This window comes from Ranitomeya variabilis, chromosome 5, assembly GCF_051348905.1.
Source record: "Ranitomeya variabilis isolate aRanVar5 chromosome 5, aRanVar5.hap1, whole genome shotgun sequence".
Classification (NCBI taxonomy): domain Eukaryota; kingdom Metazoa; phylum Chordata; class Amphibia; order Anura; family Dendrobatidae; genus Ranitomeya; species Ranitomeya variabilis.
In genome coordinates this window covers 408,227,835-408,253,057 of record NC_135236.1, presented here as the reverse complement: position 1 = coordinate 408,253,057, position 25,223 = coordinate 408,227,835, and the positions used below count along the sequence as shown (strand labels likewise).

The following is a 25,223-nucleotide window of genomic DNA, read 5'->3' as shown; positions in this document are numbered from 1 at the left end:
CTCTATGACATTTGATTGGCAGACCAATGGGCCAATCAATACTCAAATGAACAACCCATGATTTTTCCTCTACAGTGCATGCACCCGACTCTCATTTTTAATCCAATTGCATCATCACACGTGTGTCCTCTTAGATTGAATCACATTAGTTGCTGTGGAGTGTCTATATAATTATAAAATGAGCCAAGCGAAAAAAAAGTAAGATTCCCAGAATAAAAATAGTGTCCTCCCTCCACCCTAAATATAAATTTGCATATGTAGGGATACATAAACCATAAGGAGGGGTGGGAAAGTACCAAGGAAAGAAGAGGGGCAACGTGGGGGACACTGATAGTCTGGAACTCTATATGAATACATACAATGTGGCCAAAATATTATATCATAATGTACTTACATAAAAGAATCAGTAAGCCACAGAAGTAGAGACAAAAATCAGATGCTTTGAAGCATTTTTTCCACACCTGCCCAAAACGTCAGCACTGTATTATATATACAGTGCCTAAAAGTAGTATTCAACCCCCTGCAGATTTAGCAGGTTTAATAAGATGCAAATAAGTTAGAGCCTTCAAACTTCAAACAAGAGCAGGATTTATTAACAGATGCATAAATCTTACAAACCAAAAAGTTTTGTTGCTCAGTTAAATTTTTATAAATTTTAAACATAAAAGTGTGGGTCAATTATTATTCAACCCCTAGGTTTAATATTTTGTGGAATAACCTTTGTTTGCAATTACAGCTAATAATCGTCTTTTATAAGACCTGATCAGGCCGGCACAGGTCTCTGGAGTTATCTTGGCCCACTCATCCATGCAGATCTTCTCCAAGTTATCTAGGTTCTTTGGGTGTCTCATGTGGACTTTAATCTTGAGCTCCTTCCACAAGTTTTCAATTGTGTTAAGGTCAGGAGACTGACTAGTCCACTGCAACACCTTGATTTTTTGCCTCTTGAACCAGGCCTTGGTTTTCTTGGCTGTGTGCTTTGGGTCGTTGTCTTGTTGGAAGATGAAATGACGACCCATCTTAAGATCCTTGATGGAGGGGCGGAGGTTCTTGGCCAAAATCTCCAGGTAGGCCGTGCTATCCATCTTCCCATGGATGCGGACCAGATGGCCAGGCCCCTTGGCTGAGAAACAGCCCCACAGCATGATGCTGCCACCACCATGCTTGACTGTAGGGATGGTATTCTTGGGGTCGTATGCAGTGCCATCCAGTCTCCAAACGTCACGTGTGTGGTTGGCACCAAAGATCTCGATCTTGGTCTCATCAGACCAGAGAACCTTGAACCAGTCAGTCTCAGAGTCCTCCAAGTGATCATGAGCAAACTGTAGACGAGCCTTGACATGACGCTTTGAAAGTAAAGGTACCTTACGGGCTCGTCTGGAACGGAGACCATTGCGGTGGAGTACGTTACTTATGGTATTGACTGAAACCAATGTCCCCACTGCCATGAGATCTTCCCGGAGCTCCTTCCTTGTTATCCTTGGGTTAGCCTTGACTCTTCGGACAAGCCTGGCCTTGGCACGGGAGGAAACTTTCAAAGGCTGTCCAGGCCGTGGAAGGCTAACAGTAGTTCCATAAGCCTTCCACTTCCGGATGATGCTCCCAACAGTGGAGACAGGTAGGCCCAACTCCTTGGAAAGGGTTTTGTTCACCTTGCCAGCCTTGTGACCCTCCACGATCTTGTCTCTGATGGCCTTGGAATGCTCCTTTGTCTTTCCCATGTTGACCATGTTTGAGTGCTGTTCACAAGTTTGGGGAAGGTCTTAAATAGTCAGAAAAGGCTGGAAAAAGAGATAATTAATCCAAACATGTGAAGCTCATTGTTCTTTGTGCCTGAACTACTTCTTAATACTTTAGGGGAACCAAACAGAATTATGGTGGGTTGAGGGGTTAAATAATAAATGACCCTCTGAAAAGACTTTTCCCAATTTAAAAAAAAAAAATAAACAAAGAAATAACATTCTTTTTTGCTGCAGTGCATTTCACACTTCCAGGCTGATCTACAGTCCAAAGGTCACAATGCCAAGTTAATTCCAAATGTGTAAACCTGCTAAATCTGCAGGGGGTTGAATACTACTTGTAGGCACTGTATGTATATATATATATATATATATATATATATATATATATATATATATATATATATATATATATATATATATATATATATATATATATATATATATACATATACTGTTTATGAATAAACACACATACCAAAGTCTTTAGAAATAAACTATTAACAAATAAGAAACAATCCCTTCTGATGAATCTCAATTTACCTTGCTAATTTTGCGTCTTATTCTGAAATCAGAGACAAATACAAAGTATACACAGGAGGTGTATCAATTATAATGAGCCACTCACTAGTATCTGTAGTCATAACATTGAAATACGGCACAAATTATAGCCTACAGACATTAAATAATAGTAATCCATGAAGCCACAGTGATCACAGTGGGAGATGCAAACTACCTGGCATAATAGCGGTGCGGGTCACCTAACGCGCACAGTATAATGCAGCTGCTCTTTACCTTTAATGGTAATTTTCCTTCAGTCACCTCTGTTAAATTACTTAGCAATTGCATGAGTTGTGAATCATCTTAGAGTGTGCCTGTCAAGTCATATTTCATTAATCTCATACACTTGTTTTCAAACATTACTGGAATACATTCTGAAGTACAAGCACAGATGATATTAGAGATGTCAGTCTCATCCTTTATCAGCGAGAGACTTATCAATCACATAAACATGGATATAACATTTCAGTACAATGTGGAGTAACACAGCGTGGTTCCCAGCAGGCGGCAGGCACATGTTTGGTGTCTGATATTATTTTATAATGCGCTACATTATAAAACATACAAAAGGAATACAGACTTCGTCACTAGTGGCCATTCGTTCAAGATGCAGAATTGTGAAGTCTCTACCTTAGGTCAGACAGAACATCCCTAAAACCTGCAAACAGTTATCAAGTTTTCATCCCCTATGGCTATGAAATTGTTCCTATTTTCCATATTGAAAATGGGGGAGAGCATAGAATTTACCCAAATTAAGTAAATCTGGCAGCAGATTTGTGCTATGTGATCTGAGTACACCATAATGTAGGAACATAGTCCCGATTTACAGTGATGAATTGCTTTCTAGGCTATGTTTTGCTGTTTCAGTGCAATCAGTGTTTTATCAGCAGGACATTATCACTACAGGACAAGCTGCCTCATGCATCCTAGTCCAACTCTGTTCTCTGTCACTATACAATTTACCCAGAAAGCTGCCATTCAGGTGTGTCTGTGTGTGTAGGAATGGGGGTTATACAGGACTCAGTATTCAGAAGACTTCTACTTCTGCAGCAGAGAAAACTGTGGTTCTATCACAACTGCTGCACTTAGTAAAGTAAATGATAAATCACTGGAATCAGAGTCTCTGTCCACCCCTCATGGTGCTGTGAGATAACATAGTAAAAACCTGCTGACAGTTTCCCTTTCCTAACATGTAGTAAAGGTGAAAGTATAGGATGTATACACTGCTCGGATCCACTTTTCACTTAGAGCACCACTCCAGCAGGTTTTTTACCAGAGCCGGAGTGGTGCTTGTAATCACAGGTCCCTGCCTGTAGTCTTATACCAGCTGCTGGCTTCATCTTTTATCGACGCTATCTTTTGACCGCAAGTTCTGATTGGTCGGAAGTCAGAAGTAAATGTCACAAGCTCTCAATGAAGTCTATGAGAGCCAGAATGAGGGCAGAACAAGGCTTTCATAGACTTACATTGAAAAGTGGCCTCTGGCTCGCCCCATGAAACACTGGAGTGATCAGCAAGGTCACAACCTACTAGAGATTGATGGGAGCGGCAGCGATAGAAGATGAAGACAGAGGCAGGTAAGTATAAGACTGGGGGCTGAGTTGTTTACCTGCAAAATTAAGTAATTGTACATCAAGCAGGTCAAAGACTGCAGTTACTGAAGCCCACTGCATTTTTTGGCTGCGAGTACTTTCGCTTTGTGATAATGCAGCCTCAAGACTTCCCAGAATGCAAATTGCCAGTGATAGCTACAGTGGGGAATATAAGTGTTTGATACACTGCCGATTTTGCAAGGTTTCCCACCTACAAAGAATGGAGAGGTCTGTAATTTTTATTGTAGGTACACATCAACTGTGAGAGATAGAGTCTAAAAATAAAAAACAGAAAATCACATTGTATGATTTTTACATAATTAAATTGGACTTTATTACATGAAATAAGTATTTGATCCCCTACCAACCAGCAAGAATTCTGACTCTCACAGACATGTTAGTTTTTCTTTAAGAATCCCTCCTACTCTGCACTCATTACCTGTATTAATTTCACCTGTTTGTACTCATTACCTGTATAAAAGACACCTGTCCATACAATCAATCACACTCCAACCTCTCCACCATGGCCAGAACCAAAGAGCTGTTTAACAACACCAGGGGCAAAACTGTAGACCTGCACAAGGCTGGGATGGGCTACAGGATAATAGGCAGGAAGCTTGGTGAGAAAGCAACAACTTTTGACACAATTATTAGAAAATGGAAGATAACCAAGATGACTGTCAATCTTCCTCAGTCTGGGGCTTCATGCAAGGTACTGCCTCGTGGGGGAACGATGATTCTGAGAGAGGTTAGGAATCAGCCCAGAACTATATGGGAGGACCTTGCCAGTGACCTGGGACCACAGTCTTAAACAAGACAATTAGTAAAACACTACACCGTCATGGATTAAAATCCTGCAGGGCACGCAAGGTCCCCTGGTTCACACCAGCACATGAAATTTGCCAAAGACCATCTGGATAACCCAGAGGAGGCATTGGAGAAAGTCAGATGACACAAAATAGAACTTTCCACTCGCTCTGTTTGGAAGAGTAAGAGGCATGAGTACACCTCAAGAACACTGTCCGAACCGTGAAGCATGGTGGGGGAAATATCATACTTTGGGGGTGCTTTTCTGCAACGGGGACAGGACAACTGCACCGTATTGAAGGAGGATGGATGGGGTCATGAATTGTGAGATTTTGACCAACAACCTCCTTCCCTCAGTAAAAACATTGAAGATGGGTCATGGCACGGTCTTCCAGCATGACAATGACCCAAAACACACAGCCAGGGCAACTAAGAAGGCTTTGTAAGATGCATTGCAAGGTCCAGGAGTGCCCTAGCCAGTCTGCACACCTGAACCCAATAGAAAATCTTTGTAAGGAGCTGAAACTCAGTGTGGCCCAGTGAAATATCTGGAGAAGATCTGTATGGAGGTGTGGGCCAAAATCTCTGCTGCAGAAGGTGAAAAATTGGTCAAGAATTACAGGAAAAGTCTGACCTCTGTAATTGCGAACAAAGGTTTCTGTACCAAATATTAAGTTCTGTTTTTCTATTGTATCAAATACTTATTTCATGTAATAAAATGCAATTTAATTATTTAAAAATTACACAATGTGATTTTCTGGTTTTTATTTTTAGATTCTGTCTCTCACAGTTGACGTGTACTTACTATAAAAATTACAGACCTCTCCATTCTTTGTAGGTGGGGAAACATTCTTTGGTCTAAAATAAAGGCTGTAATTTGGATGACAGAAACACACGTAATGCAATGTATTTGCGTAGTGGCTCAACATTAAATGAATACTATATGAATAATGGCGTTGAAGGCTGGATATGCTTTTAGAAACAGATGATGCAGTAATGTCTTTTGTGATGGACTCTACAGTAAGTTTCCTAAAGTAACATGGTACAAGATTAAAGATGGTTAAAACCAGCATCTATATAATTTCCATTTTCTTATGTATATGAAGTACGTGTACCTTCGCAGTATGCATTGTCTTCTCGAAGAGCCCGGAATCCATCACGACAGATGCAAACAGCTTTGTCATCTAGGTTTTTGCAGACTGAGTACTCCATACAATTATGTCCTTCCGAGCAGAAGTCATACCCTTAATGAGAATAGAAGCATCAGTTATTTTATATAACAGTTATTGGTTGTGCAGAATCCAGTAAATACTGATAACAACTAAGGCGAGTGATGCTAGATAATGTTCCCAGAGCTGCAGACACTATACATAATGCAGAAAGTATAGCAAGAAACAAGCACAGGCAATAGATTATTCTGAGTCTTGTAATAAGTAAGGGCTGTGTAAGTATACGGTATACCCAACTGTTACAATTACTGTACTTATGCCTGAAATACCCACAAAGAATCCACCATCTACAGTATATCACACACAGCCTTTTCTTAGTTAACAGATGATTAGCACTTCACTGGTTAACCCCCAACCAAGAGCAGCCTGAGGTTGCAGAACTAATTTAATATACATAAATCCATCCTTGGGCTCCTACATGACTAGGGAACAATACTGCAAACATTCACAGAAAAAAAATAGGTAAATAATATGAGGGTATAGAAAAAAATAAAATAAAAAAGTTTTATTGCTTCTTTAAAAATTGATACATTTTTAGCTACCGTAACTTGATTTCTTAAAATACCCAAAAGGACCAAAGCACTACACATACAGTATATAAATGGGGGGACCAAAAATAATCTCCTCTGATGAAGGGCTAAATATCTACACAGTCCCTGTGGGGTCATAATTTTTAGTAGGTTCCTAATTTTTTTAATTAAGGCAGCTCCCTTAACCCATTTACGACGTTGGGCGTAATAGTATGCCAACGTCGGACTCCCCCTGTTTGGTGCGGGCTCCGGCGCTGAGCCAGCACCTTTCCAAGCACATGTCAGCTGATATATACAGCTGACATGTGCCTGCAACAGCCGTGGATGGAATCACGATCCACCCACGGCTATTAACTAGTTAAAAGCCACTGTCAATCTCTGACAGCGGCATTTAACTCTTGCTTACCGGAAGCGTGCCGTTAATCCTGCCCATCGATGAACCATCACATGATCGCAGGTCACCGATGGGTCGGCATGACAACCAGAGGTCTCCAGCAGACCCCTATGATTGCCATTGCCAGATTGCTATGAGCACCGCCCTGTGATCGGCGCTCATAACAGGTAAGCATTTCTGCTACACACAGGTGATCTGATCATCTCCTGTGTGTATCAGAAGTGATCAAAGTACTGCAGCTTCTAGTCTCCCATGGAGACTATTGATGCATGCAAAAAGTAAAAAGAAAAAAAAAATATTAAAAAAATATAAAGCTTCAAATCACCCCCCTTTTGCCCCATTCAAAATAAAACAATAAAAAAAATCAAATCTACACATATTTGGTATCGCCACGTTCAGAATCGCCCAATCTATCAATATAAAAAAATAAATAACCCGATCGGTAAATGGCGTAATGAGAAAAAAATAAAAAACTCGAGAATCACGTTTTATTGATCGCTGCTACATTGCAATAAAATACAATAACGGGCGATCAAAAGATCGTATCTGCACCAAAAAATAAGCCCCCACCCAGCCCCAGATTATGAAAAATGGAGACCTTACAGATCTCGGAAAATGGCACCATTTATTTATTTATTTATTTAATTATTTATTTACTTCTAAATTCGGGAAATTTTTTTCACCACTTAAATAAAAAAGAACCTAGACCTGTTTAGTGTCTATGAACTTGTAATGACCTGTAGAATCATATTGGCAGGTCAGTTTTAGCATTTAGTGAACATGGTTAAAAAAACAACAACTGTGGAATTGCATTTTTATTTGCAATTTCACCACACTTGGAATTTTTTTTCCCATTTTCCATTACACAATATGGTAAAACTAATGGTGTTGTTCAAAAGTACAACTTATCCAGCAAAAAACAAGTCCTCACACGGCCATATTGACCAAAAAATAAAAAGTTATGTCTCTGGAAAGAAGGGGAGCAAAAAACAGAAATTCAAAAACTGAAATATCCCTGGTCATTAAGGGGTTAAAGGTTCTTCTCATGCATTGTCTGATATTGTATTTTGGCTGCAGCTATGGTATCATGCCAGCAGCACACACCACCGCTGCAGCCAATCTCTGTGCTCAGGGGCTTATGCTCTATACACCAGAATAGGAATCACTTGGGGACCACTTTTCTAAAAGTGGAAAAGCCCTTTAACATCCCCAGATTTTTTAGTAACCATCTATAGATAATTTTGGATATGTAGGTAAGAAATATGGGCTACAAGGCTTAAAAGGAATCAATCACCAAGGTTTTTCTAGCAAATCTGACAGCAGCATGATGTAGAGGCAAAGACCTTGATTCCAGCAATGTGTCACTTACTGGACTGTGTGCTGTAGTTTTGATGAAGTCTCTGTTTTATCAGCAAGAAATTATTAGAGAACTTGTAAACCTGCGGCCATACAGTCTATATTCATAAGCTATATATAAGGTATAACGCCTCCCCACCACTGATTGGCAGTTTTCTGCCTAGGCACAGTGCCCACAGAAAGCTGCCAATCAGTGGTATGGGCAGAGTTACACAGAGCTCAGCATTCAGAGAACTGCTAGATTTGCAGCTAATAAAACGTAGTGTAATGTAGTAAATTTCATATTGGTGGGCAACCCTGTTTTTCTTATGAATGATCCTAGTCAAATTCCGATCAGGTCAAATATACCAACTAAAATCTGGAAAGGTATTGTTATCACACATAGAGTCATTTTAATAAAGGGAAAAAAACTCAGTTACAAGATGTTTCTTCTTGGCCTGCACATGATGACATAGGTGTAGCCTTTTGTATCTATATCATCATAGCCCAATCAATAATAAAAGAACCTTATATTTCCACTAGGATACTGCGATTTGCTGTCCCCGGTAACCATGGCAATAATGGATCCTGACAAAGACTGCGAGATGCATTCAATTTTCTGAGAAGTGAGATATCAGATTACTATTACTGCACTGTATATAACCCTGTTCTCCCGGAAGGAGGGAAAGCATGGGATTACAAATCAATGTACTGCTGCCAGTCCTACATCCATATTGGGTCAGCGGCAAACATGCAGGCAGCTAAGGAATAATGCCGTAGACGGTGGGATGGTGATCTCACTTCAGCGTGTGAATCATACATACTGTATATGTAGTATATGACTAGAACGGCAGCCAACAAATAGCATATGGTGCATGATTAGCCGCTACATGGCCATCATGGTACCAAGGCAGGTTTACATGTAGCAATTATCTGGGACGTGTATGAATGCAGTTAGCGTTCCTATAATAAAAAAAAAATGTATATTATATATGAAGATCCCATGCAACTGTTTATCAGCACTAATTAACTGTTTGCTTTTGTTGGAAAATAAGAGGCTGTCCGCCCGTCACCCACAGATGGCGTCGCCACTCGCCATCAATGGTTGTGTATTCTCCAACATGTGTGGGCAGTCTTCATTAGCTTGCTTAGCTGGTACATCAGTCTGTAAGACCCCCAAGGCTATGCTCCCATGGAGCGTACCCGCTGACTTTTACTTTATAAATAGTGCATTTTTTTGTTGGAATTTTTTTACCCTATAAGGTTCTATAGGGAGCATTAAAAATAGTAAAAAAAAGATTTTGCGTTTTTTAAGTGCACGTCCCTTAATCATAAAAAGGTGCGGTTTTAAGTCATAAAAAAAACATATAAAAAAGGAAAAAAACTGCAAAAAAAGAGTAAGTAATGACAGCACATTAACTGTTTAATCCAACTAGAATAATATTAAAGGACTGGTCCACTACAAGGACAACTCCTTCTTAAACTAAATGTTTGGCCAAGATAAAATAATAACAGCGCTGTTCCAGGGGTGTCCGCACTCACGGTCCCAGGGCTGTGATGCGGTGTTGTGACATGTGATGCCACGCGCCCAATCAGCGTTGGCATCACTGTCCCCGCCTTCAGAGAAACTGAACATGAAGACGAAGTCCTGGATGAACTGCAGCCCTGGCTTCCTCTTCATGTTCAGTTTATCCAAAGGTGGAGACAGTGACGCCAGCGCTGATTGGGAACCGGCGTCATGTGTCACAACACCGCATCACAGCCCCGGGGAGAGCGAGCGCCGACACCGTGGGAACAGAGCCGGCACGGGAGGGGAGTACAGGCTTTATTATTTTATAGGGGGTGAACATTTAGTTTAAGTAGGGGTTGTCCTAGTAGTGGACAACCCCTTTATAATTCAACTTTTATTAGTAATCCCATAAAATTGATAAAAACACCAAACAATGATTTCTGATATATATAAAATACAATCACTACATAAAAAAACCTCCCCAGGGCATAGGATAATAGGTAATGATTATAGCCTGAATATATAGAGATCATATACCGTATATACTCGAGTATAAGCTGAGAATTTCAGCCAATTTTTGGGAGCTGAAAGTCCCCCTCTTGGCTTATGCTCGAGTCATACCCAGGGGTCGGCAGGGGAGGGGGAGCGTCATCTGTGTAATAATACTCACCTGCTCCTGGCGCGGTCCCTGGACATCCCTGGTTCTCGCGGCGCTGGCAGCTTCTTCCTGTAGTGAGCGGTCACATGGTACCGCTCATTATAGTAATGAATAAGGACCCGACTCCACTCCCATAGGGGCGGAGCCGCATATTCATTACTGTAATGAGTGGTACCATGTGACCGCTCAATACAGGAAGAAGCTGCTGGCGTCGGGGAACCAGGGACTGCACCGCACCAGGAGCAGGTGAGTATACGGGGGTGCAATAATCACCTGTCCTCCGTTCCACCGCCGGGAGCCGCTCCTTCTTCCCCATCCTCTGCAGTGACGCTCAGGTCAGAGGGCGCGGTGACGCAATTAGTGTGCGTGCCGCCCTCTGCCTGAACAGTCAGTGCAGAGGAAGACGGAGCGGCGCCGACGGTGGAACGGAGGACAGGTGAATATAGCAAGTGCCGGGGGCGTGAGAGGTGAGTATGTGATTTTTTTTTTAATTGCAGCAACAGCATATGGGGCATAATAGTCTATGGAGCATTTTATGGGGCCATGTGCAGCATTATATGGGGCAAAAATCCCTATGTAGCATCTTGTGGGGCCATGTGCAGCATTATATGGGGCAAATATCTCTATGGAGCATCTTATGGGGCCATGTGCAGCATTATATGGGGCAAATATCTCTATGGAGCATCTTATGGGGCCATGTGCAGCATTATATGGGGCAAATATCTCTATGAAGCATCTTATGGGGCCATAATCAGCATTTGTGGAGCATTATACGGGGCAAATGTGTCTATGGAGCATCTTATGGGGCCATAATCAGCATTTGTGGAGCATCATATGGAGCAAATGTCTCTATGGAGCATCTTATAGGGCCATAATCAGCATTTGTGGAGCATTATACGAGGCAAATATGTCTATGGAGCATCTTATGGGGCCATAATCAGCATTTGTGGAGCATCACATGGAGAAAATGTCTCTATGGAGCATCTTATGGGGTCATAATCAGCATTTGTGCAGCATTATATGGGGCATATTTTAATATGGAGCATTTTATGGGGCCCATCATGAACCGTATGGAGCATTATATGGGGCTCCTGATTCAATATGGATACTCAAAAACACTTAACCTACTGATGTCTCAATTAATTTTACTTTTATTGGTATCTATTTTTATTTTTGACATTTACCGGTAGCTGCTGCATTTTCCACCCTAGGCTTATACTCGAGTCATTAAGTTTTCCCATTTTTTTGTGGCAAAATTAGGGGTCTCGGCTTATACTCGGGTCGGCTTATACTCCAGTATATATGGTAATTATAATCTGGTTATTAGTCTCCCGAACATTGGTTATGGCATCTTATAGTTCCAACTAGAATAATTCAATTGCTATTACGACTATGTGGCCCATTCTGAACTTAGACATATGCCCTGGGGAGTTTTTTTCATCTAATGATTGTATTTTATATACTGTATATGAGAATTCCTTGCTGTCTTTTCTCAATTGTATGGGAATAATAATAAAAGTTATATTTTAGTATCACTCCAATTGGTTTAGACAGTGAATTATTATTTAAGTTGTTGGAAACACTTTTGAATTTATTAGTGAGTGAATTAATCAACGCTGATGGCTAGTATATATTTTGGTGTGAACACGCGCAGAAGAAAAGCATTGTTGTTTACACAAGGGAACATGAACTAAGAAGTGTAACTCTAAAGAGGCCCCGAACTCCTTGAAAGTTGCTGCCCGCAAAATGTGAAAAAATTTCATCTAGGGTCATATTGCAAAAGTCAGAACTAGAGATGAGTGAGTATACTCGTTGCTCGGATTTTCCTGAGCATACTCGGGTGGTCTCCGAGTATTTGTGAGAGCTTGGAGATTTAGTTTCTGTGGCCGTAGCTGCATGATTTATGGCTGCTAGACAGCTTGAATACATGTGGGGGTTCCCTAGCAACCAGGCAACCCCCACATGTACTCAGGCTGGTTAGCAGCCGTAAGTCATGCAGCTGCCGCATCGACAAAAACTAAATCTCCGAGCACTCACAAATACTCGGAGACCACCCGAGCATGTTCGGAAAAACTCGTGCAACAAGTATACTCGCTCATCAATAGTCAGAACCTATTTCGTGAGGTATCAGCTTTGAAAGAAAAAAAAGTTTATATAATTCAGAAACATAGATTCTGATTAAAAATGGAAAAGGTTGCCCAAATTAGGGTTTTCAGCTATGAATAGGTTTTTACAATTGTTTTGCTTATCTACCATATGCTGCTGTTTCTGTCTGGAAAGAAACTATGCATATATACATTGCCAATAGTGATGAGCGAATATACTCGTTACTCGAGATTTCCTGAGCACGCTCGGGTGTTCTCCGAGTATTTTTTAGTGCTCGGAGATTTAGTTTTCATCGCCGCAGCTGAATGATTTACATCTGTTAGCCAGCATAAGTACATGTGGGTAAGCTGGCTAAGAGATGTAAATCATTCAGCTGCGGCGATGAAAACTAAATCTCCGAGCACTAAAAAATACTCGGAGGAAACCCAGGAAATCTCGAGTAACGATTATATTCACTCATCACTAATTGCCACTACTGTTGGACCAGGGACCCAGTTCTCTGCACTGGTTGGACCTTTACTAATTGCAGCTCAGCGCATTTACCATGACTGTTCATAAGTACATAAAACTTTCTTGGATGTTACTGATACCTTTGCAGACTTTGCAGCAGCTGTTTTTCAGGACTATTTGCTGCGACTGTGGACAGTTGACCGGCATACATTCTGAAAATTCTACGCTTTGCATTTTGTTGCTCTGTGAAAAAACAGACAAGACATGATATATGAGACACCTTATAGTGTAACCCACAGCACAAATATCTAAGGTCTTACCAATATACTGTATAGTATTTATGCTTTTATTGGTGCCAGTTTCTAGGTTCAGAACATAATTGAACTTGCTATAAATTTCTATAGTCTCTTTGACATTTTCAAAGTAAAAAAAACATCAGCCACTATCCTCACAGTTTGACCAGGTATCTATTACACAATGCATCTCATATTTGCCTTATTAAATTATATGAGCTCAAATGCTTTATCACAAGCTTAGATTGCAATACACGCTCAAAATGCGTTGTCACAAAACTCATTAACAGTCTTAGTTATGTCTTGTGATTTTTACAGCATAGTATTGTGCCTACATACAGCAAGTATGATTGTGGTATTAAAGGCATCAGTCCAATCTGCTGTATTTTTTTTGGGGGGGGATTTGCATTTAAAGATGACACATATTGAATAAATACTGCTAATAAATGATTCATTGATAATCACTAATGATAATCTCAGCAAACATTTAAAAAGAAGATAACTGTGTGCAGTAAATAGTTAGCTATTAAAATGACATATGGAATTGTTATATAATCTGCAATATTTTCTCAGTGGGGTGCATGTTTAGGAGGCATTCCACAATTTAGAATGTGAATTCAGCTGTAGTTGGAATATTGAATCATTCTCCCACCTAAAAGTCTTAAAGAGGACATTTCAGCAGTCTTAGGTTGTTAAACTGGTCTCATCATGGAACACTAGTTTCAGAGTTGAACAGGTTTTCAATTTTGATTTTTCATCTCTATTTTAGCTTCTAAATTTTAAATTGTAATTTATAACAAGTCTAAGGGGGCTTTACCAGAGATTCTTCTCTGAGGACGTGTACTTTTTCCCTGCATAACGTTGAGCAATCATAAGCAGGAGGAGGTGTCATGAAGAGCAAAAAAGAAAACGTTTCTCTATATATTTAGAGTAGATTTTCTCTTGTGTAAGACATGTATTGACAGTGTGACGCTGAGTCACTTTTCACTGACAAGCCATGAGTCAGGATAGTCAAGGAGTCCAAGGTTAAAAGCCAGGAGAGTACGCCATAAACACAGGGAACAGAAAAAGGTGTAGTCAGGTTACGGCCCAAGGTCAAAATACCAGGATAGCAAATCAGAGCAAAAGGATTAGACAAACGGATTGTCAGAATGAGTTCCAGGGTTAGGCAGACCACACAGAATGGAAGCTATGGCTGGCAGTTATCTGGGACTGTCAGCTTAGTTAAATAGCTGAGTAATCAAGGGAACAGGGAGAATCTGTTGAAAACTCAGCAGCTCCCAGTCTCAGATTGGACGGCTGAGCTGTCAATAAAAAACACAGACAGCTCAGCATGCCCCTGCACCAAACTGGACAACTGAGCTGCCAATCACTGCACAGACAGCTCAACATGCTCCTCTTCCTGTGACACCTCATCCCGGTATTGTGAACAGTCAAGCAAGTTGAAGAAATGATCTCTAAACAACTAAAGCTAAAGATGACAAATTTCCTTTTAATTATAGGCAAAAAAAAATAATTATATATATATGTTCATTATTTATTAATTATGCATATATTCATATTTTAAAAATTACTAAAAAGAAAATGGGCAGTTGTGAAAGTTTAGGCACACTGCATGGTTAGTACCCAGTAGCATCCCCTTTTGAAAGTGTCACAGTTTGTAAACGCTTTTTGTAGCCAGCCAAGAGTCTCTCAATTCTGATTTGATGGATATTCATTAATTTTTCCTTCCAGTTCTGTGAGAGTCCTGGGTTGTCTTGCAGGCACTGCTATTTTGAGGTCTAGCGACAGATTTTCAATGATGTTCAGAACACAGGACTCTGAAGGACATCATAAAGTCTTCAGTGTGTGCCTTTTGAGCTAATCTATTGTGGATTTTGATTTGTGTTTAGGATTATTATCCATCTGTAGAAACCATCATCTTTTCAACTTGTTTTTTTTTTTTTACAGACGGTGTTATGTTTGCATCAAGAATGTGTTGAAATTTCATTGACTCCATTCTTCCCCCACCAATGAAATGTTCCCGTGCCATTGTATGCTACACAACCCCAAAGTGTGATTGATACATCCAATGCTTAATGTTTGGCAAGATGTTAGCTTCCTGACATTCTGTGCCCTTTTATCTCCACACATACCTTTGATGATTGTGACCACAGAGTTCTATTTTTACCTCATCGGTCCAGTGGATTTGTTTTCAAAATGTATCAGGCTGGTTTAGAGGTTTTTTTTGCATACTTCGGACACAGAATTTTATGGTCAGGATGCAGGAGAGGTTTTCTTCTGATAAGTCTTCAATGAAGGCCATATTTGTGCAAGTGTCTCTGAACAGTAGAACAATGTACCAGAACTCTAGAGTCTGCTAATTCTATCTGAAGGTCTTTTGCAGTCAAGCGGGGATTCTGATTTGCCTCTCGCTGAAATTTTGCTTGGTCTTCCAGAGGTTATCTTGACCTCCACTGCTCCTGTTAACAGTAGAGATGAGCGGTGTTCGAATCGAACTGTTCGCCAATTTCAAATTCGAGCTGTTTTGGGCGGTGCTCGAGTCGTTCGTCGAACTCGAACAATTTGCTCAAAATTCGACTGTTCGAGTTTCTGTTCGATAACTGTTCATTCACCAAAAGCCTAACTTGATTTGCACATTAAAACTGTTTATCATTGTTAATAGACTGTTTCAGTGTATAGTGGGCGAGGGATAGATCTGTGCTGAAATAATGCCCATCTCCATTTTTTTTTTCATTCCCGCATTTACAGTGGAGCGGTGCAGTCTCTCAGCCAGACAGCAGTGCACAAACACACAGCAATGTGCATGTGATGCACACAAGCAAGGGCATGTGTCATTGACTTTGTATGTCACATGTCCTTGCCCTATAAGAACCAGCCATTTGCCCCGTCACCACCATTTCTTCACTGCTGCAGCTTAGTGTTAGACGGCACCGCTGCTGCTGTAGGCGCTATAGAGTATAAGAGTGTGAATTGCGAGCGAATTGTCAGAGAGATAGGTTTAGGGAGTCGGGAGGAGTCAGGACTATTTGTAATATCAGCCCTTTTCAGAGTAGGTTACAGCAGTTCCTAGCACTTTTTGCCAGGCAGGTCTGTGCCAGTGCTGTGCAAGTGTTTGTCACAGCATTTGGTGTAATCTAGCTCAGCCAATCCTTTTGGGCTAGTAGCATTGTCTGATAGTCATCTGAGTAGCCCGCCTGTGAAGCCAGCTACATCGCCTGTGTATCTAAATTTTTACTGCATCTAACCCAGGAAATCGTTTTGGGCTTAGTAGCAATGTCTGCTCATCAGCAGAGTAGCCCGCCTGTGAAGCTAGCTACACCACCTGTGTATCTAAATTTTTACTGCATCTAACCTAGTAAATCTTTTTGGGCTTAGTAGCAGTGTCTGCACATCAGTGGAGTAGCCCGCCTGTGAAGCTAGCTACACCGCCTGTGTATGTAAATTTTTACTGCATCTAACCCAGTAAATAGTTTTGGGCCTAGGAGCAGTGTCTGCATGCCTGTGTATCTAAATTTTTACTGCATCTAACCCAGTAAATAGTTTTGGGCCTAGGAGCAGTGTCTGCATGCCTGTGTATCTAAATTTTCACTGCATCTAACCCAGTAAATAGTTTTGGGCCTAGGAGCAGTGTCTGCACGCCAGCGGAGTAGCCCACCTGTGAAGCTAACTACACCGCCTGTGAATCTAAATTATTACTGCACCTAACCCAGTAAATCCTTTTGGGCCTACTACCACAGTTTGGCCACTCAGTTCTGCTCGGTTTTCATCCATCGGTTGTTGTGCCAACAACTACTGATACAGAGTTGCCAATTAGTTAAGCACCAAAATGAGTGGCAAAGGCCTGCTGCTGGTGGAAAGGGGAATAGGCGTGTTGGAAAGGGAAAAAAGGTTGTGTCCGTGGGGTAGGTGGTAAAGCAACAGTAACATCTGCAGAAGAAAGACCATCTTTCAGCCAAAGTAAGATGTCTACTTTTCGTGGACAATCTGATATGATCACTTTCTTACGACCATCGCTACGAGCATCACCAAAATTTACAGATAAGGCACAAAAACAGCAGGTGCTTGAACGGATATCAAGTGCTCATTCAAGTGGGTTCTCCTCCATGTCAACTTCAACATCACAACTAGGGTTGAGCGAAACGGGTCGGCCATTTTCAGAAGTCGCCGACTTTTGGCAAAGTCGGGTTTCATGAAACCCGACCCCTGTATGGGGTCGGCCATGAGGTCGGCGATCTTCTGAATCTGGTATCGGAATTCCGATACCGAGTTCCGATATGTTTGCGATATCGGAAATTGGTATCGGAATCCACATTTAAGTGTAAAATAAAGAATTAAAATAAAAAATATTGATATACTCACCTCTCCGGAGGCCACTGGACATCACCGCTGGTAACCGGCAGCCTTCTTTGCTTAAAATGAGCGCGTTTACGGCCTTCCATGATGTCACGGCTTCTGATTGGTTACGTGCCGCTCATGTGACCGCCATGCGACCAATCACAAGCCGTGACGTAATTCTCAGGTCCTAAATTCCTAATTCTAGGAATTTAGGACCTGAGAACTACATCACGGCTTGTGATTGGTCGCGTGAGCGGTCACATGGGCGGCCGCGACCAATCACAAGCCGTGACGTCATCTAAGGCCCTGAACGCGCTCATTCTTAAGAAGGAAGGCTGCCGGAAAGAAGCAGGGCGCGTCCGAGGGTGAGTATATACCTAATAGGAATATACTCACCCTCGGCTTCTTTCCGGCAGCCTTCCTTCCTAAGAATAAGCGCGTTCAGGGCCTTAGATGATGTCACAGCTTGTGATTGGTCGCGGCCGCCCATGTGACCGCCACGCGACCAATCACTAGCCGTGACGTCATCTAAGGCCCTGAACGCGCTCATTCTTAAGAAGGAAGGCTGCCGGAAAGAAGCAGGGCGCGTCTGAGGGTGAGTATATACCTAATAGGAATATACTCACCCTCGGCTTCTTTCCGGCAGCCTTCCTTCCCAAGAATAAGCGCGTTCAGGGCCTTAGATGATGTCACGGCTTGTGATTGGTCGCGGCCGCCCATGTGACCGCCACGCGACCAATCACAAGCTGTGACGTCATCTAAGGCCCTGAACGCGCTCATTCTTAAGAAGGAAGGCTGCCGGAAAGAAGCAGGGCGCGTCCGAGGGTGAGTATATACCTAATAGGAATATACTCACCCTCGGCTTCTTTCCGGCAGCCTTCCTTCCTAAGAATAAGCGCGTTCAGGGCCTTAGATGACGTCACGGCTTGTGATTGGTCGCGGCCGCCCATGTGACCGCCACGCGACCAATCACAAGCCGTGACGTAATTCTCAGGTCCTAAATTCCTAGAATTAGGAATTTAGGACCTGAGAATTGCGTCACGGCTTGTGATTGGTCGCGTGGCGGCCGCGACCAATCACAAGCCGTGACGTCATCTAAGGCCCTGAACGCGCTCATTTTAAGCAAAGAAGGCTGCCGGTTACCAGCGGTAAGGTCCAGGCTGCGTCGGAGAGGTGAGTATATCAATATTTTTTATTTTAATTCTTTATTTTACACATTAATATGGATCCCAGGGCCTGAAGGAGAGTTTCCTCTCCTTCAGACCCTGGGAACCATAGTATCCCATTGCACTGCATTGGGTTTCGTGTTTCGGCCGACCCCGACCCCGACTTTTTTATAGGATCGGCCGATTTCACTCGACCCGACTTTTGAGAAAGTCGGGTTTCGTGAAACCCGATCCTATAAAAATAAAAGTCGCTCAACCCTAATCACAACTACTCCAGTCCTCGGAGTTGTCACCCCAATCGCACTTGCTTCCTCACAGCTCCCAAGTCTCCAGCTGCCCATCTGAGCATGGGGTAACACAGATGGTTGAGTCTGCAGAGCTGTTTACTCATACTATAGCCTGGGAATCAGAGGTCTGCTCCAAAGCTTCTGTGAATCCAGACGAGGAAATGTTCTGCACTGATGCCCAGAATCTTTGTGAGTCGGATCCAGGCCCAGATGAAGAAGGTGCTTAGCATAATGTAGACCCTCGTTCCCAAACTGTAACTCCTGTTGTTGGAGACAATACAGGAAGATGCTGATGAGACTGAGACACCTGATTGGAATGAAAACTTGACTTTTCGGTCAGGGCAGGAAGAGGTTGGCTCTGAGGAAGACGGGTGTGAGAACACACAGGATGATGATGACTAGGTTGTAGACCCCACTTACTGTCAACCTACAGTCCGCCAGCCATGAGGTCAGCAGAGGAGGTGGAGGAGGATGCTAGTGACGAGTCTGACGATGAGGTTACTTTGCGCCTTCCTGGACAGAGATGGAGTACTGGAAGCACGTCAACAACTGCATCCTCAACCCCAACTGTGCCTCTGAGCAGAAGTCGTGGTGGCTCTTCAGGTCGCACGGGCTCTAAGCCTTGCATAGCCTGGGTATTTTTTGACATTGCAAAGGATGACCCAACTCATGTTGTCTGTAAGATTTGTCAACAAAATCTCAGTAGAGGCCAAAAAATGACTAGCTTGAGTACTTCATGCATGAACCGTCACATGGATATGAGGCATAAGTTGCAGTGGGAAGCTCACTGTGCTACAATGCGGCCTAGTAAGCCGGGTTAACCACCGTCTGCCCATCAAGTGCATCCTCTTCATCCTCTGTGACTGTGGGGACAGCAGTCGCACATGGTTTTGGACGCAGACCTTCCACCTCCTTACCCTCAACAGCCAGTGTGATTGGCAGGTCGTCAGGACATTTGCAAGTGGAAACACCTGCTGGTGTTGAGCGCTCTCCGACATCGACACCACATTTTGATCAAGGCAACATAACATCTCAGCCTGCACCTTCCTCACAGACCAGCAGTTTGCCGAGGACACCCTACTCAACCCCATCTAAGCACGACAGCCAGCCCTCAGTCCCTCAGATGTGGACAAGTAAAAGAGCATTTCCTCCTAGCCATGACAAAGCTAAGAGGTTGAATTTCACCATCTGCAAGCTGTTGGCTACAGAAATGCTGCCTTTCTGCCTGGTGAACACAGAGGATTTTCGAGACCTTATGTCCATATCAGTGCCCCAGTACCAGATGCCCAGTCGCCACTACTTCTCAAAGAAAGTTGTGCCTGCGCTACACCAGCATGTCACACACAACATCACCGCTTCCTTGAGAAACTCTGTGTGTGACAGGGTGCATTTCACCACAGACACTTGGACGAGTAGACATGGACAGGGGCGTTACATGTCGGTGACTGGGCACTGGGTAACTATGGCGACATCAGAAGGGGCTGCTGTCCAAGACTTGCCGTCCCCACAATTTGCTCGTTGATCCTCTGTGTCTAGAAGTTCCTCCACTGCTTCTGCCTCCTCAACCTACTCTCGGTCCTCCACCTGCATCCAAAGCCTGTCTGGTAATGCCACCAGCGTTCTAACTGTGCAGAAGGAATCCTGCACACCTGCTTACTATGCTGTCAACAGGGCTCAAAGGCATCAGGCAGTGTTTACATTGAAATGTCTGGGAAATGTGAGTCACACAGCTGAGGAGTTGTGGTCAGCTCTGGAGACCAAGTTCCATCAATGGTTGTCTCCACTCAACCTGAAGCCAGGGATGGCCGTGTGCGACAATGCTGCAAACCTGGGTGCGGCCCTTCGCCGGGGCAATGTCACACACGTGCCTTGTATGGCTCACATTTTGAAACTGGTTTTCCAGCAATTTTTATCCCACTATCCTGGACTAGATGTTCTTCTGCAGAGGGCACGGTCGCTATGTGCTCACTTCCGCCGTTTCCATCCCGCAGCTCAATGACTTACATCTCTACAGAAGTCGTTGGGCCTGCCAGTTCACCAGCTGAAATGCGATGTGCCCACACAGTGGAATTCAACTCTGCACATGTTGCAGCGACTGTGGCAGCAACGACGAGCCCTGGTGCAATACGTTATGACGTATAGCCTGGGCCAACGAGATCCAGAGGTGGGGCAAATCACGCTGCAGGAGTGATCTCATATCAGGGACCTATGCACCCTTCTGCACAGTTTTGAAATAGCGACAAAGATGTTTAGTGCTGACGATGCCATTATCAGCATGACTATTCTGGTAATTTACATGCCAGAGCACACCTTAAACAGTATTCGGAGTCAGGTGGTGGAACGAGAGGAGGACGAGGAGGAACAGGAGGAGTCGTATGTGGAAGGGATAATATCTCCAATGTCCAGACGGTTGGCAGCACCAAAGCGGCTGGCATTGGAGGCTGGGGGAGAGGGATTACCGATGGCGCATGGTAGCAGCCAAACTGTTGAGGAAGGAGCAGGAGGCGAGGAAGAAGTGGACAATGAACTGGCGCTGGGCATAGAAGACTCATCAGATGAGGGAGACCTTGATCAAATTTCTGATGTGCGAGGTTGGGGGGAGAGGGCAGAGGAAGGAAGCATGATTCTCACCTCGCCGCCACCAAGACAACAAGGACTTGGTCCTCCTGGATGCGCAAGACACATGAGTGCCTTCTTGCTGCGCTACCTGCAACATGACCCTCAGATTGTCAGAATCCGAAGTAATGCTGACTACTGGGTTGCCACACTCTTAAGGCCCCGTCACACATAGCGAGATCGCTAGCGAGATCGCTGCTGAGTCACAAGTTTTGTGACGCAACAGCGACCTCAGTAGCGATCTCGCTATGTGTGACACGTACCAGCGATCAGGCCCCTGCTGCGAGATCGCTGGTCGTGTCGGAATGGCCTGGACCGTTTTTTGATCGTTGAGGTCCCGCTGACATCGCTGAATCGGTGTGTGTGACACCGATCCAGCGATGTCTTCACTGGTAACCAGGGTAAACATCGGGTTACTAAGCGCAGGGCCGTTCCCCTGATCGTTGGTCGCTGGAGAGAGCTGTCTGTGTGACAGCTCCCCAGCGACCACACAGCGACAAAACAGCGACGCTGCAGCGATCAGCATCGTTGTCTGTATCGCTGCAGCGTTGCTGTGTGTGACGGGGCCTTTAGATCCCTGGTACAAAAGGAAATTTGGCGAAATAACTCCTGCCATAGAAAGGGATTCACGCATGCAGGAGTATCAGCAGAGACTGTTACAGAATCTAACATCTGCTTTTCTACAAAACACCAGTGGTGCACGTAGTGAATCTCTGAGTTCTAACTTGCCAACCGTGGGACTATCGAGTCATCACTCAAACCGTAACAGTTACATCGTATCTAGTGGTAACAGCAATTTTTTCCAATTGTTTCAAGATTTTTTTAGACCATCCTTTGCAATGCCACAGGAGACAAGAAGTCTGATGCACAGCCAGTGCCTAGAGAGGATGGTACAAGAGTATCTTCAAGTTAACATCGATGCCTTGACTGTGGAGCTGGACCCTTGCTCATTTTGGGCTTCCAATCTTGAAAAATGGCCTGAGCTCGCCACTCACACCTTGGAGATCTTGTCGTGCCTTGCAGCCAGCGTTCTCTCTGAACATGTGTTCAGCGCTGCTGGTGGTGTGCTGACAGATAAGTGCACGCGGCTGTCCAGTGACAATGTAGACAGACTAACGTTCATCAAGATGAACAAATCCTGGATCCGCAAGGACTTTTCTACCCCTGTGTCATCCTGGGGAGACTAAAAGCTCGATGATTTTTGAAAATCACCTCACCAACCGTTTTAAAAAACTCTGGCGAAATTGATGCCACTTAAGTGGTGTCTGTGGAAGAATTTTTTTAAACAATGGAGACTCTTTATTGAGTCCCCTTGCTGTGTTTTACATGACGTTGCCATCGTCAATTCCAGGTGGGTGGGGTCGTCTGCAGAGTTGTTTACTCATACTATGGCCTGGGATTCAGAGGTCTGCTCCAAAGCTTCAGTGTCTGCTTGTCAGCAGAGTAGCCTACTCACCCACTGCCTGTTTACCTAAGTACTATTTTTTAACTGCATCTAGCCCAGGAAATCCTTTTGGGCCTAGTAGAATTTTGTGCTACTCAGCAGCGTACCCCACCCATGAAGCAAGCTACAACGCCTGTTTACCTAAGTACTATTTTTTAACTGCATCTAGCCCAGGAAATCCTTTTGGGCCTAGTAGAATTTTGTGCTACTCAGCAGCGTACCCACACTGCCTGTTTATCTAAGTACTATTTTTTAACGGCATCTAGCCCAGGAAATCCTTTTGGGCCTAGTAGCAATTTCTGCTACTCAGCAGAGTACCCCACCCATGAAGCAAGCTACACCGCCTGTTGATCTAATTACTAATTTTTAACTGCATCTAGCCCAGGAAATCTTTTTTACCTAGTAGCATTTTGTGCTACTCAGCAGAGTACCCCACTCATGAAGCAAGCTACACCGCCTTCTTCCTTTCTCAATCTAATACCTCGGCTCTGGGGTGTCCACTCTCCCTCCAGCTCTCCTTTTCACAGGTGGACTACCGCGTGTATTCACACTGTGGCGAATCTTTTGGGCCCAGGCATAAGATGTCGTCGAGGTGGATAGTATGTGCCGCCTTACAAACGTCCATGACGACACATTCTAGGAAGCAACTAAACACCTCAAATAGTGAGCAGGATATGGAGCACCCCATGGGGAAACAGCGATCTATGTAGTATGCTCCTTCTCAGAAGCAGCCCAATGGGAGGACACTATTCGGAAGCACAGGTAGTAACCAGAACGCCCCCTCAATGTCTATTTTGGCCATTAGGGTGCCCCTTCCCAACTTCATGACCCGCCTGATTGCCTTGTCAAAGGAGGTACAGTATATAGTACTGTACTTGGTTCCGCGTCCATGTTGTCGTTTACTGACCTGCCCCATGGATAGGACAAATGGTGGATTAGTCTGAATGTATTGGGTTCCTTTTTTGGCACAACTCCCAATGGGGGTACCACTATGTCTTCTAAGGAAAGTGTTCTGAATGGACCCGCCGCCATTCTACCTAAAGATATTTATTTTTTAATTTTTTTTGTCACGACGTCTGGGTGTTGGTAGGGTGATTTTAGATTTTTACTCCAGCCTTTCTTGATTGTAGAAGGGCATGACATGCCTTTATCTGTGTCTCCTCCTCCTTTTACTCCTCCACCTCTTTTCTTTTCACATGACTATATGTAGTTGTAACTTTTCCATGTGTTTGTTGTGTCTTCTGAGCAGTTTGTCAGCTTTTGGACACCTTTTAATGTGTTTTCTATGTGTTTTCCATGTGTTTGTATGTGTTTGTGTTTGCCTGCCATTGGTTTCAATGGGGTTCGACGGTGTTCGTCGAACATTTGACAAACATTCGTCGAACACTCCCCAGTTTGACGAACCGAACTCGAACACTAGGGGGGTGGCTCAACACTAGTTAACACTTACTGTTTCTTAATTGCATTTCGATATGAGGAAAGGGCAACTTGAAAATGCTTTGCTATCTTCTTATAGCCTTCTCCTGCTTTGTGGGGCCTCCACCATTTTCATTTTCAGAACGATAGGCAGCTGCTTATAAGAACCGATGGCCGCTGTTTTTTGTCACAAGGTTAGAGGAGGCTGGGTTTTTAAAGCTGGAAAATTAGCATCACCTGGCCTTTCCTAATGATGATGGTGAACAAGCCAAACCCTAACAGGCTAATTAAGGACTAGGTCTGAAACCTTTGTCAAAGTTATCTGAACACACAAATCTCCAAGGGTGCCCAAACTTTTCATCAGCCCTTTTCCCTTTTTGTAATTTTTAAAATAAAAAAAATTACAATGTACAGTATATTTTTTTTCCTAAAATACAAAGGAAATGTGTCATCTTTAACTTTAGGCCTTTTAGAGATCTTTTCTTCTTAAACTTTCTTAACTGATCACAATAACAGTAATTTTGATTGGGGTGCCCAAACTTTTACATGCCAGTATGTATATACAGTTGAGCTCAAAAGCTTACATAACCCGGCAGAATTTTTGCTTTCTTGGCCTTTTTTCAGAGAATATGAATGATAACACTAAAACTTTTTCTCCACTCATGGTTAGTGGTTGGGTGAAGCCATTGTCAAACTACTGTGTTTTCTCTTTTTAAATCATAATGACAACCCAAAACATCCAAATGACCCTG

At 43.3% G+C, this 25,223-nt stretch overlaps 1 protein-coding gene across 1 annotated transcript in view; it reads right to left on the bottom strand.

The window, feature by feature from the left end:
• The window catches only part of NELL2 (neural EGFL like 2), a 473,414-nt gene that overhangs the window by 150,720 nt on the left and 297,471 nt on the right, over window positions 1-25,223 (bottom strand). Inside the window, exons 11-12 of the mRNA XM_077265133.1 lie at window positions 13,052-13,154; window positions 5,815-5,943 (exon numbers count right to left, since the gene is read on the bottom strand). Coding sequence (XP_077121248.1) covers window positions 5,815-5,943; window positions 13,052-13,154 — 232 coding nt within the window. The remainder of the gene's footprint in view (window positions 1-5,814; window positions 5,944-13,051; window positions 13,155-25,223) is intronic.